Below are 13651 nucleotides of genomic sequence, written 5' to 3'. Positions count from 1 at the left end.
AGGATTCTACCAGAGAGCCCGACAGAACATTATGGGACTTTGGGTCAAGGGGGACACATTTTGTGGGCTAATAGGTCCACAAAGTACCCCTGGAGTTTGACAACTCCGAACAGCATCGTTTTTCCTGTCCACAATGACGCATTTGTAATGTGGGCAAAGATGGATGCTGCTCCATGGCAGAAGGGTCACATTTCTTCTGTTCCCCTAAAACGGGGGTGTCAACTCGCAGTCCACTAGCCGGATGCGTCATGTGCTGCTCATGCCCACCCCAGTTTTAGTGAGGTGGAGAAAAAAATGTGCCACGTCACTAGATGACCACGAATTTGACACCCTGGCTTAGAATGTAATTCTGCGCCAACTCAGGAAGCTCAAACTGCCCAAGGAGCTGCTGATATAGTTCTACAGAGGAATCACTGAGTCTCTCATCTGCACCTCCATAACTGTCTGGTTTGGTTCTGCAACCCAACAAGACCAACATAGACTTTAGAGGATAATCAGAACTGCAGAAAAAACAATGGCTGCCGACCTGCCTTCCATTGAGGACCTGTATACTGCACGAGTCAAAAAGAGGGATGTGAAAATATTTACTGACCCCTCGCATCCTGGACACAAACTGTTTCAACTCCTACCCTCAAAACATCGCTAGAGCACTGCACACCAAGACAACTAGACACAAGAACAGTTTTTCCCTGAATGCCCCCACTCTGCTAAATACTTCCCTCAACACTGTCAAACTATTTACTAAGTCTGCGATACAATTACTACTAGTTTTTTCTCATCATTCCCCATCACCCATTTCTTCCCGCTTACGACTGTATGACTAACTTGTTACTTGCATCCTTAAGACTTTTATTAATATTGTTTCCTGATTATTTGACCCCCATGACAATAATTAAGCGTTGTACCTCATGATTCTTGACAAATGTATCTTTTTATGTACACTGAGAGCATAGGCACCAAAGACAAATTCCTTGAGTGTCCAATCACACTTGGCCAATAAAGAATTCTATTTTATTTTAGAAAACCAAAAGGCCCCAACAACGCGGAGAGGTCTCTTGTGTTTTCAGCATCGGAAGTTGCCTTTTTTGGAGAGCAGGATTGGCCCCAAGGCAGAGCTGTGAGATGACAGGGAGCCTTACCCCCCCTTCGCAAAACACACCGTCGGTCCTGTTTACTTCTCTACCTGGTGGAAAATATATGGGCTTCGGCCAGAGAGAAGAGAAATGAACAGCAGATGCAGCATTCAATTCATGATTCTCAGTTTTTAATACATTCACAGATAAACCTTAGAAAACAAAAGAGACATTGATTCGATTCTACTGCTGGGGCAGCGGTTCGCTTTTTCCCTCCGTGGATGGTAATCTTGGTTGGACGTGTCCACCGCTTCCCTCACAACTTTCCCCATCTCACCCTCTGTTCCAAGGATGCTCTGGCTTGATGGGTTTCCTTTTGTGCAAATTGTCCCCCCGCCCTCCTCTGGAAGGAGGGGGCGGGCAGGGGGAACACACAGGCACTGAGGATTAGCCAAGAGGCAAGTGGGACAGTGCGGTGATGCAGACGTTGACAGGTTTCAAGGGTAGTACGAGACCACCACCGGCCCTTCCCAAGACCTGGAACTCAGTGGCGGCCAGTGGAAGCCATTGGTAGGCTGCTAAGGTGGAATGGGGACGTGTGCTTGCCCCCCCCCCCCCGTGGCTCTGAGTGCTAGCGGAGTCCAGCGCAATTCTGCTACTGCACCTGGGCGAACCTGTGTGTCCGTGCATGATTTTGCTACCTGCCCAGGTGTAGTAGCAGAATTGCGCTGGACTCCGCCAGCAATCAGAGCCGCGGGGGGCGAGCACCCATCCCTGTTCCCCCTTAGCAGCCCACCTCTGCTTGGGAGGGAGAGGTGGAGGGAAGGAAACACTTCTGTTCAACCAATATTTGAAAGTGGGTTTAAACATTCTGGTTCCTGTACTTTCTTTGGGACTTCTTTTACCTTATTCCATTTTGTGGATACCCGAAGGAATTTATTTAGGCACTCTTGTCTTTCGTTTTATTCCTGGGACGTGACAAAGTTGCAAACCAAAATAATAAAAATACTCCCTGTTTTATTTCGCCCTCTCCTAACCATAAAGCTAAACGTGGCACCTGGATGGAACCCAGTGGCGGGATTTTTACGTGCCTCAAAAGTTTGTCTCTTCCGTATCAAATCCGTTTGGGCTTTTTTAAAAAAATCAATATTCAGATAAAAATATGGCTGAATTTATATTTAATATATAATATTTATAATGTTGCAGACACCTAAACAGTGTTTTAAGGGGCTGAGGCTTAAAGGCAGGAAGAAAGGAAGGGAGGAAGAAGAAGAAGGAAAAATATATACGTTTTAAAATCCATAGCAATGGGGGTAAATGGGCAAAACTTTTTGCAAAGTTAAATGTCCTTTTCTTAAAGTCAACATAAAAATGACCTGAGAAATATTATATTATCCCTCACTTGGAATTAAATCTCTTATGTACACAGTAGAAATGGATGGATGATACACTCACACACACATACACGCAACATACAACTCCTGCCCCTCTTCTTCCTCTCTCGCTACCTCGGTGCAGCATCCTTGGTCTATGTCTAGCCGGGAAATTTTGGGGCGCAGAGCTTTGATGCTCCGCGCCACCTGAGATGCCTGTGGGTGGGTAGTTTATAGACAGGTAGGCTTTAACTTTTCCAAAAAATTTGTTCTTTTGCATTGTAAATTCATTGTACCAGTGCAAATCAAAACACAACGAAAAAAAAAAATTACCCCTTCCCCAGAAACAAACAACATTGCCAAAAACTGTCCCCAAGGTGAGGCTTGAACCTCCTGGGGCAGATTCTGTGGTGAGGACCAGTGAACTAAAAAGCCCTTTTAGAGCTCTAAGGGGTGTTGGGATGGACGGGCTGGCTTGGGTCTTTCTCTTCAGGGGTTTTTTCTTCGGTTTCCGCCTGATCGCCGCTCCGGAAGGATTCCTGCAGCTGCTGTCGTCTCTGTACCTCGGCTTTAAGGCTCTCTAAATCTTTTTGGCTGTGGAAAGAGGAGAAAAATAAGGAAATTACTCCTCCTGTGGGAAGCTTCCGTTCGGAGGCAATTATCAGAAGGAAGAGGGATGGTTTTGGACTTGGTGCACTGAAGGAAGATGTTCTGTTTGGCCGAATCAATTATTAGAAAGCAAACCCACACATTTGATTCGATTGATTTGATTTTATTGGATTTGTATGCCGCCCCTCTCCGTAGACTCGGGGCGGCTAACAACAGTAGTAAACAGCATATGACAATCCAATATAAACAGTTAAAAACCCCTATTGTAAAACCAAACATACATACAGACATACCATGCATAAAATTGTAAAGGCCTAGGGGGAAAGAGTATCTCAATTCCCCCATGCCTGGCGGCAGAGGTGGGTTTTAAGAAGCTTACGAAAGGAGAGGAGGGTGGGGGCAATTCTAATCTCTGGGGGGAGTTGGTTCCAGAGGGTCGGGGCCGCCACAGAGAAGGCTCTTCCCCTGGGTCCTGCCAAGCGACATTGTTTAGTTGACGGGAACTGGAGAAGACCCACTCTGTGGGACCTAACTGGTTGCTGGTATTCGTGCAGCAGTAGACGGTCCCTGAGATAGTCTGGTCCGGTGCCATGAAGGGCTTTATAGGTCATAACCAACACTTTGAATTGTGACCGGAAACTGATCGGCAACCAATGCAGACTGCGGAGTGTTGGTGTAAGATGGGCATATTTGGGAAAGCCCATGATTGCTCTCGCAGCTGCATTCTGCACGACCTGAAGTTTCCGAACACTTTTCAAAGGTAGCCCCATGTAGAGAACATTACAGTAGTCGAGCCTCGAGGTGATGAGGGCATGAGTGACTGAGCAGTGACTCCCGGTTCAAATAGGGCTGCAACTGGTGCACCAGGCGAACCTGGGCAAACGCCCCCCTTGCCACAGCCAAAAGATGTTTCACATGCTTGAAACATTGATCGAAGCAAATTTTTTCATGGTGAGACTATTTATGGGATCGCCTCCTCCCTCATACCTCGCTGCGGCGAGTAAGGACCCAGAGAGTCAACCTTCTCCAGGACCCGTCTACCAAACAACGCTGGCTGGTGGGACCTCGGGGAAGAGCCTTCTCTGTGGTGGCTCCAACCCTATGGAATCAACTGCCCCCAGAGATTCGCATTATCTCCTCCCTACCGGTCTTCCGGAAAGCCGTCAAGACCTGGCGTTTCCGGCAGGCCTGGAATTAGGATTGAATGTTAGTATGTATTGTTTTTATATATAATAGTTTTTGTATTGTAGGTTTTATTGATATTTTTAATTGCTCTTTTTATCAGCATTATATTTATAACCGTTGTTAGCCACTCAGAGTCTGTTTCAGAGTGAGTGGAATATAAATGCAACAAATAAATATTATTATTTATTTATTTATATTTATTATTTAGATTTGTATGCCGCCCCTCTCTGCAGACTCGGGGCGGCTCACAGCAAGATACAGCAAATCATGACAAATCCAAATAAATTTAAAATATTTAAAAAGATTTAAAAAGAACCCCATTTACTAACAAACACACACACAAACATACCATGCACAAATTGTACATGCCCGGGGGAGGTGTTTCAGTTCCCCCATGCCTGACGGCAAAGGTGGGTTTTAAGGAGTTTACGGAAGGCAGGGAGAGTAGGGGCAGTTCTAATCTCTGGGGGGAGTTGGTTCCAGAGAGTCGGGGCCGCCACACAAAGTCCAGCAAGAAATAAGTGAATACTAAGGCATTTCAGGCTGACAGCATTCCCGTCTGCGGAGCATAGATAACATTCTGGGATGCAAGCCAGCTAGAGGCATAAATCTTCGCTAATGTGTTGTCTCTGGTATTTTTCATTTCACTCACTATTCAGGGCTTAATCATCTTCTGTAAACACAGGAACCAAAATCCATGGAATCAGAAGCAGGCTCTCTCGAGGCACCGTCTTCCTGATGAACGTTGCTCGCCACATCTCTTCTCCCACCAGCCTGTCCTATATATACTGACAAGGTGTGGCTAAATGTCCCATAGGTCTAATTAATGCCTAGAACCTCTGCTAGAGTGATATTCATGCCTGGCTCTTATTCTTCTGACCCTCGCATCTAAGAGGTGGTCCTCAAAGTCCCCATTGTCTTCTGACTTAGACAATACCCTTGACTGGGGGTTCTACGGTCTCGGGTGGTTCCCTTGTCTCCATTTCCCCCCTTCACTCTCAGATGGCAAGAACACTGGCCTGCCATGCCAGTATTCCTCCATCTCCTGGTCCTCGAAATCTGTGAACAGGTGAGCCGGGTGTGGGCCATTCATAACAGAAGCTAGGCTGTCTTCCTTCTTTAAAAGCAAGACTCTGAGAGGTCATTTTTTTGGCCAGGAACACTCTCAGCCTGAAATGCAGAAGGCCACCAGGTTTAATTTGGACATTGTAAGACTGAAGATGTACCAAGCACATAAGCAGGATGGGTAAATGTTGTGGTTAGCTCTGGCCCAGCTCCTGCCCCAAGGACTGTGGATGTGGGGGAGACATCCACATGCTGCAGGCCTGTTTTGCCCCCGGTGGAATCTGCTAATGAAGGCTCCTCTGACAAAGAAGACATGAGTGACAGGGAGGAGGAGAGTGTGGCAGACAGCTCAGAGGGAGATCAATTATCTAGCTCCTCCTTGGATTCAGAACTAGAATTAATGATACAGCCACGCATGCGGAGAGCGATGCATAGGCAACAACAACTGAGAGATTATTATCAAAGAAAATGAAGCCACCTGTGGTTGGGTGGGGCTGTGGTAATTAGTGAGGCTGCTATAAATAGCAGCCTGTGGGTTTGGCCATTGTGGAGGATTATCTGATCGTTGTGTTTCATGACTGCTTTACCAACTTTGACCTTTTGTGTGCTGATTTTTCCCCGCTTTGAAACTAAACCAGAGCAAAGTGTGTTTCACTTTGTGAAAGAAGAAGGACTGTGAATTGCCTCACAGCTGCAAGCTAAGTATCACAGAACTGATAAGGAGCTTGTACAAATTACCAGTTTGTTTGGAGAGGAGTGTTCTTTGCTATACCAAAAGAGGGCTTAAGTTAAGTGAATTTTCATTATAAAGAACATTGTTTTGAATTTTCAAACGTTTGTGTGTCTGAAATTTGTACCTGTGAATTTTTGGGAGGATTCTACCAGAGATCCCGACAGAACAGGTAAAAGAACCAGGAAAAGCCCCTTAGGGAAAGTTACTTAAGGAGGAACCAAAGCTGATCAGGAAATGAAGAGGGAAAAAAATGTAATGTGGACCAGGTAACATAATCCTGCCTTGAGCACATGGGAAAACCCTCCCCAAGACCCATAAATAGCTTAACAGACTTGTAAGTCAATGGGGCCGTCACTCTTGTGAATGAACAATGCAAGGTCTTGAGAGGATTAAAAGAGCCATAATAAGTAAATATCTGTATATGTCTGTCTGTCCCCCACTCTTTCAGTCTTCTTCGGATCCAGGCGTGGCAGCTTCCTTCTTTTTGCCTAGTGCCTGCCTGCCTAGTTGAAGCACGTGAGTAAATGAGGAGGAGTGTAAGTGTGTACACATGTGAGAAAGAGCAGGTTATATACAGGGTAAGCAATAAAGTTTTCCTACTGTTTTAAATTCACTGGGCCTCCCTATACTTGAAAGAATTATTTGTGCCTCAGTGTTTGGTTGAAAGTGATTTGTGTGTGGCCATTTTCCAGGGCTGTGTGTGAATGACCGTAAGCCGAACCTTGGAACATCTGTGTAACAGAGTTACCCTGTGGTAAGATGGGTGGCCAATTAATAGATTAGATAGATAGATACTGTATTTTTGGTGTATAAGATACATCTTTTTCCTCTATAAAAGAGGCTGATAATTAAGGTGTATCTTATACTCTGAATGTAGCTTTTTCCCCCCAGCCCTAACTAGCTGCTAACGATCTTCTCAGCTCTTACCTTGCAGGCTCTTTCCTTGTTTCTCTCTGCAAAGAATGTTTTCCAAGCCCTAAGACTTTGCAGGGTTTTTTCCATTGCTCTACTTGCTCAGACTATTTCTTTCCAGGTGCTAATGATGTCCCCAGCTCTTACTGGCTTGCAAGCTCTTTCATTGTTACTCTCTCAGAATAATATTTTTTAAGCCCTTAACCAGGGGATAAAATAATGTGATGAAGCTGACCAGACTAAGGACACTAGCCAGATCAATACCTGGTAAGCACATTCTTTTCCCTATTTTCCTCCTCGCAAAATAAGGTGCGTCTTATACTCCGAAAAAAATAAGGTAGGTAGGTAGGTAGATAGATAGATAGATAGATAGATAGATAGATAGATAGACAGACAGACATGATAGATAGATATATAATGATAGATATAGATAGATAGATAAGACTGACCTTGGAATGGTCAGCAGTAAGAGAAAATGATGCTGCCAAAAAACAGGGTGAGCAGATACTATCAGTCACCCCCAACCAGAGCATAAAGCAAATGAAAAAAAACCATATAAGATCAGAAAATTTGCAGAGGGCTAGTCCATAGAATCACGAAGAATCAGACATGATTGAATGGACAGCACCATCATATTACAAGTAGGATAGCAAAGCTAGAGACTAGTTTCTAGTAACAGACTGTATAATTGTAGTTAAATCCCACATGCATGTGTACAAATTTAATTGGAACTAAGTTATTTTTTAAAATAAAATGTTTTAAAACCTAAAAAAAAAACACCATAGAAGACTGACGGCAGAAAAAGACCTCATGGTCCATCTAGTCTGCCCTTATACTATTTCCTGTATTTTTATCTTAGGATGGATATATGTTTATCCCAGGCAGGTTTCAATTCAGTTACTGTGGATTTACCAACCACGTCTGCTGGAGGTTTATTCCAAGGATCTACTACTCTTTCAGTAAAATAAGATTTTCTCATGTTGCTTTTGATCTTTCCCCCAACTAACTTCAGATTGTGTGATAGATATGATAGATAATGAGACAGATAGATAATGATAGATAGATAGATAGATAATGATTGATAAGATAGATAGATATGATAGATAAATTAGATAAGATAGACAAATAGACAGACAGATACAGATATTTACTTATTATGGCTTGAAGTGGAGCAACATTAGGGCAGTGAATGCCCGGATTCCTTACCTTAGTGGAATGAAAAGGATTCCATTGATAATATTCAGCTGCTCTAAGACGCTGGCCATGCTGGGAGCTGTGAACTAGGATGTGAACAAGCCTAGTTTAGTGCCACGTTCAGAAAAGATGAGAACCCAAATTCACATTTTACTTCTTATCCAAGAAACTTCCTCAGTTCTAACTTGGATGAGAAGCGAAATGATTTAGAATAACAGCCCCCCCCCCCCCCCCAAAAAAAAAATATATTCAACTTGACTTTTGGAAAGCACATTTAGGACAAAACCATGAATAAATTTTGTTTAGGGGAAAAAGAGCTGTGTTCAAATCCCCGCTGAGCCAACAACGGTCTTTCAACTGAAAAATGGAGATTCTTCCCTTCCTCCCAAAATGCAGGTTGAATGGTAGTAATGTTCCTGCAGGGGCAGAGAAAAATCCAAAGCCCATATTTTTTTTAAAAAATGCCAACAGTTAAGGCAAAATACTGCAAATGTGAAATAATATGTTTCATTTTTATTTAATTTTCCCCCACCCAAGGGAAAGTGATGCTACTGAAAAATAACATTCATCATCATCATCATCTTCATTTTATGACCCCACAATTTATTTATTTATTTATTTATTTAATTAGATTTCTATGCCTCCCTTCTCAGCTGAGTCAGGGTGCAAACCCCTTGCCGGGTGGAATCTGGGCATACAAATCTAATTATTATTATTATTAATAATAATAATAATAATAACAACAACAACAACAACAACAACAACAACAACTGAATGGAGCTAGCAGAGTGTTTTAATGGCCAGATGCCCTTCCTGTCACCAATGTGGAGTTTTGTTCAGCACATAGAAACATAGAAGACTGACAGCAGAAAAAGACCTCATGGTCCATCTAGTCTGCCCTTATACTATTTCCTGTATTTTATCTTAGGATGCATATATGTTTATCCCAGGCACGTTTAAATTCAGTTACTGTGGATTTACTAACCACGTCTGCTGGAAGTTTGTTCCAAGGATCTACTACTCTTTCAGTAAAATAATATTTTCTCCCATTGCTTTTGATCCTTCCCCCAACTAACAACAGATTGTGCCCCTTTGTTCTTGTGTTCACTTTCCTATTAAAAACACTTCCCTCCTGAACCTTATTTAACATATTTAAATGCTATATATTTAAATATTATTTATATTTAAATATATTTAAATATTTAAATGTTATATAGATATATTCTCAGTGTGCCCAGAGATGATGATGATGATAATGATAACAATAATAATAACAACAACAATAATAATTTCTTTGCCAGAAATTTTGCCAGTTCTGTGGGTGTGGCTAAGTGACTGAGTGGGCATGGGCGTGAGTGATGTCAATTTGGCCACACCCACTCGTTCACATGCCCCCCCCCAAAAACATGCCCACAGAACCGGTAGTAAAAAAAAAAGGGAACCGACCCCTGGTGTCCTCCAACCTTTTGGGCACCAGGGTCCAGTTCCAGGGAGAGGTTTCTCCCTGGACCAGAGGAAGCGTAGTTTCATGTACTGCCTGCATCCCTTCGATAGAGTTTCGCTTGTTTGCGTGGACTGGTTTCTGGTATGCGGCTGATCTGGTGCCGGTCCATGAACCAGAGGGGTGGGGGGTGGGGAGACCCCTGTGATAGGGGAAAACTCACTTTCAAGGGCATAATATTGGCGTTGGATCCATTTTTGTAGATCTCATTCATTGTGCGTTGTAGGGCCACAGCTTGTTGAGTCAAATATTTCAAGTACTCTGAGCTTTCTTTGGTCTTCTCGTGATGCTCACCAAGCTAGACAGGAAAGACACAGGATGAGCCATAACAATAGCCATAACAATTAGACTTAATTATTCATTTATTTTATTTATTTAATTTGAGTTCTATGCTGCCCAATCCCGAAGGACTCAGGGCGTCTTACAATAACAAAAAAGTACAATTACAATAAAAAATAAGTCAAATATTAACTATAAACCTATAAAACCCCAGTTAAAACCCACAGTTCAACTATTCAATCAATATACAGTATTCCCTCGATTTTCGCGGGTTCAAACTTTGCGAAAAGTCTATACCACGGTTTTTAAAAAATATTAATTAAAAAAAATACTTCCCTGGTTTTTTCCCTATACAGTGTTCCCTCGATTTCTGCGGGGGATGCGTTCCGAGACCACCCACGAAAGTCGAATTTCCGCGAAGTAGAGATGCGGAAGTAAGTACACCATTTTTGGCTATGGACAGTATCACAAGCCATCCCTTAACACTTTAAACCCCTAAATTACCATTTCCCATTCCCTTAACAATCATTTACTCACCATTATTACTGGTACTCACCATTGAATAAGACACTTAGTGATCCTGATATTTATAAACATAATTATTTATTAACAATAATTATTTTTGTTATTTATTTGCAAAAACTATTAGTTTGGTGATGGACATATGACGTTATCGGGTGGAAAAAACCGTGGTATAGGAAAAAAACCGCGAAGTATTTTTTAATTAATATTTTTTGAAAAACCGTGGTATAGGCTATTCGCGAAGTTCGAACCCGCGAAAATCGAGGGAACACTGTACCACGTTTTTCCCCACCCGATGACATCATATTTCATCGCCAAACTTTCGTCTGCCTTTAATAAATATTTTTTTTAATAAACTTTAATAAATAAACATGGTGAGTAATAATGTGAATGGTTGCTAAGGGAATGGGAAATTGCAATTTAGGGGTTTAAAGTGTTAAGGGAAGGCTTGTGATACTGTTCATAGCCAAAAATAGTGTATTTACTTCAGCATCTCTACTTCGCGGAAATTCGACTTTCGCGGGCGGTCTCGGAACGCATCCCCTGCGAAAAGCGAGGGAACACTGTACATGCATACCATTCAACACAATTTGGCCATGATAGATATACATTCATGCCCCCACAGGCCTGCCAGCAAAGCCAGGTCTTTGCAGCCTTGCGGAAGGACAGTAGGGTGGGCATCATGGGGGGGGGGGGGGGAGGAGAGTTGGTTCCATAGAGCTGGGGTGGCAACTGAGAAGGCCCTCCCCTGCGGTCCCATCATCCTGCATTGCTTAGTCCAGTGTTTCCCAACCTTGGCAGCTTGAAGCTATTTGGACTTCAACTCCCAGAATTCCCCAGCCAGCATTCGCTGGCTGGGGAATTCTGGGAGTTGAAGTCCAAATAGCTTCAAGTTGCCAAGTTTGGGAAACACTGGCTTAGTCGACGGGACCCAGAGGAGGCCAACTCTGTGTGCTCTTATTGTTCTCAAGGAGGTGTACACTGCTTCACTGTCCTTTACAGCCTTCTCTAAGAGGTTTACAGAGTCAGCATAATGGTCTGGCTCCTCATTTTATAGACTTTGGAAGGATGGAGTCAACCTTGAATCGGTCAGGATTGAACTCCTGGCAGTGGGCAGAGTTTGCCTGCAATAAGCTCAGTTTTGATTTTGTATGTAACACCTCTGCCAAGGATTGTATGCCAGTTTGCTTCTGGATCCAATTTAAGATGTTGGTTATTATCTTTAAAGCCCCTTCCGGCATGAGACCAAATGTAATGAATGTTTTAATTATATTAGAACATTTAGGTTTTTTTAAATTACATTAATTGGATCCAGATGTATTGTTATGTCTTCTTTGATATGTTGTGAGCCGCCCCAAGTCCTCGGAGAGGGGCGTCATACAAATACAAATTAATAAAATAAATAAATAAAATAAAAATATGAGGACCCTCTTGTCTCAATTAATCGACACATCCCACCTGACCAGGTAGGGAAGGTGTACTGAGGATGCTGCCGGTTAAAGGAGGTTTGACTGGCGGAGTCTAGAAAGAGAACCTTCTCAGCTGTGGCCCCTCCCTCCTATGTGTTGTGGTGTGGCTCTGGCCCAGCTCCTGCCCCAAGGAATGTGGAGGTGGACGTGGGGGAAACATCCACATGCCACAGGTCTGTTTTGCTCCCGATAGAATCTCCCGACGAAGTCTCCTCTGACGAAGGAAGCGTGAGTAGCAGGGAAGGGGGGAGTTTGGCAGACAGCCCAGGAGGAGATCAATCATCCTTATCATCCCTGGATTCTGAACAAGAACCTATGACAGATCCACGCATGCGTAGAGTGATGCATAGGAGAGAACAACTGAAGGATTATTACAGGAGATAAGTGAGGCCACCTGTGGTTGAGTGGGGCTGTTGTAATTAGTGCTACAGATAAAAAGAACAGCGTGCTGGTTTAGCCTTGTGGAAGTTTATCTGATTCATAGTTTCATCAAGATCGTGGTTTTTGCTGTTTCCCTGTTCAAGACTGTGTGTGGACTTTTTGGACTTTGGAATTGGACTCAATTTTCCCAGTTACTGGGTGAGAAATTGGATTGCATTTAACCCGTGCCTTGTGTGTACCAGAAAATCCCTTTGACATTTAAAAAGGGAGTTTTTTCTGCTGATAAAGACTTTTGGTTTTCCTTCTATCGTGTGGTGTGTGTCTTTCTGGACTAATTACCCTGTAATTACGGGCGGTTGGGACACGCCGGCAGAACACTATGGAACTGTTGTAGACTGTCAGCTTTTAAATTACACTACTTAGTGTTGTGGTTCAGCCTGAGACTGCTCAGGGACTGGCTGTGTCTCTGCTGGCTCCATGCCTGGAGGAGGGTGACAGCGAAGAGGAGGGGGCTGAACAGTCGGACGGGGGAGAGGAAAATCAGGAATGGGATGAAGGAGAACAGCATGAGAGCCCCGGGGTGGGGCTCTCCCCAGCCAGTAGTTTGGAGTCATTAGGTGATGAGGCTCAAGCTGTCATTGACATGCGACAGAGACGGTCACATCAAAGAAAGGAGCAATTAAAGAAGTATTATCAGCACTGAATTAGGAACAGCTGGGCTTGGGTGTGGTCCTCCTTAGCAGGGTTTAAAAGGCAGGCAATCCCTTGAAGCCATGTGGAGTGTTATCAGTTTGGAGTTGCGTTATCCTGTCTTGTTTCTCGGCGTCTCTGTTCCTGGCTTGTGGCCCAGCAGCTTTGGAAGACCCGTGGGAGGTGTAGGTCTGCTATCTACAGCCTCGTCTTGGCAGCAAGAATTCTGTATTGCTGCATGGACTTTTGCCTTTGTGGATATATCTGAAGATACAGCATTTTCCTGTTTGTAAGGACATTTTCTGTTACCTGTGTTTTTCTTGAATTTTATAAAACTGCCTTTGCCTTTTACTAGTGTGTCTGGCTTCTCTTTTTGGGTTGGTATTGGCTTCTGGAGTGACCCAGACAGAACACTTAGTAACCTGCAGATTAGTTTTGAAAGGACGGAAGACACTTGCTCCATTAAGCCAAGCAAGGAAAAACAAGACAAAACAAAACCCAACCTGGTTTTTATAAATTGTGTAGCCTTCTTTCTCATGCTGCAGAGCTGACCGAAATTCAGCTTTACTCTCGTAGACACGGGCTACCAAGTGATGGCTGAAAAGACAGATAAAAGAACAGAAGATGGGAAAAAGCTTCTATGCATCACCGAAAGAAAAGCATGT

At 43.4% G+C, this 13651-nt stretch overlaps 1 protein-coding gene across 1 annotated transcript in view; it reads right to left on the bottom strand.

Annotated features, from left to right (window-relative positions):
- Positions 1-1242: 1242 nt before the first annotated feature.
- CLUH (clustered mitochondria homolog) overlaps positions 1243-13651 on the bottom strand; it is a 145726-nt gene continuing 133317 nt past the window's right edge. Inside the window, 4 exon segments of the mRNA XM_070735238.1 lie at positions 1243-3040; positions 8157-8230; positions 9809-9943; positions 13490-13583. Coding sequence (XP_070591339.1) covers positions 2893-3040; positions 8157-8230; positions 9809-9943; positions 13490-13583 — 451 coding nt within the window. The 3' untranslated portion in view covers positions 1243-2892.

The sequence above is a fragment of the Erythrolamprus reginae genome, chromosome 1 (genome assembly GCF_031021105.1).
Source record: "Erythrolamprus reginae isolate rEryReg1 chromosome 1, rEryReg1.hap1, whole genome shotgun sequence".
Lineage (NCBI taxonomy): Eukaryota > Metazoa > Chordata > Lepidosauria > Squamata > Dipsadidae > Erythrolamprus > Erythrolamprus reginae.
Note: the sequence above shows the minus strand (reverse complement) of the source record. Positions and strands in the feature narration are given on the sequence as shown.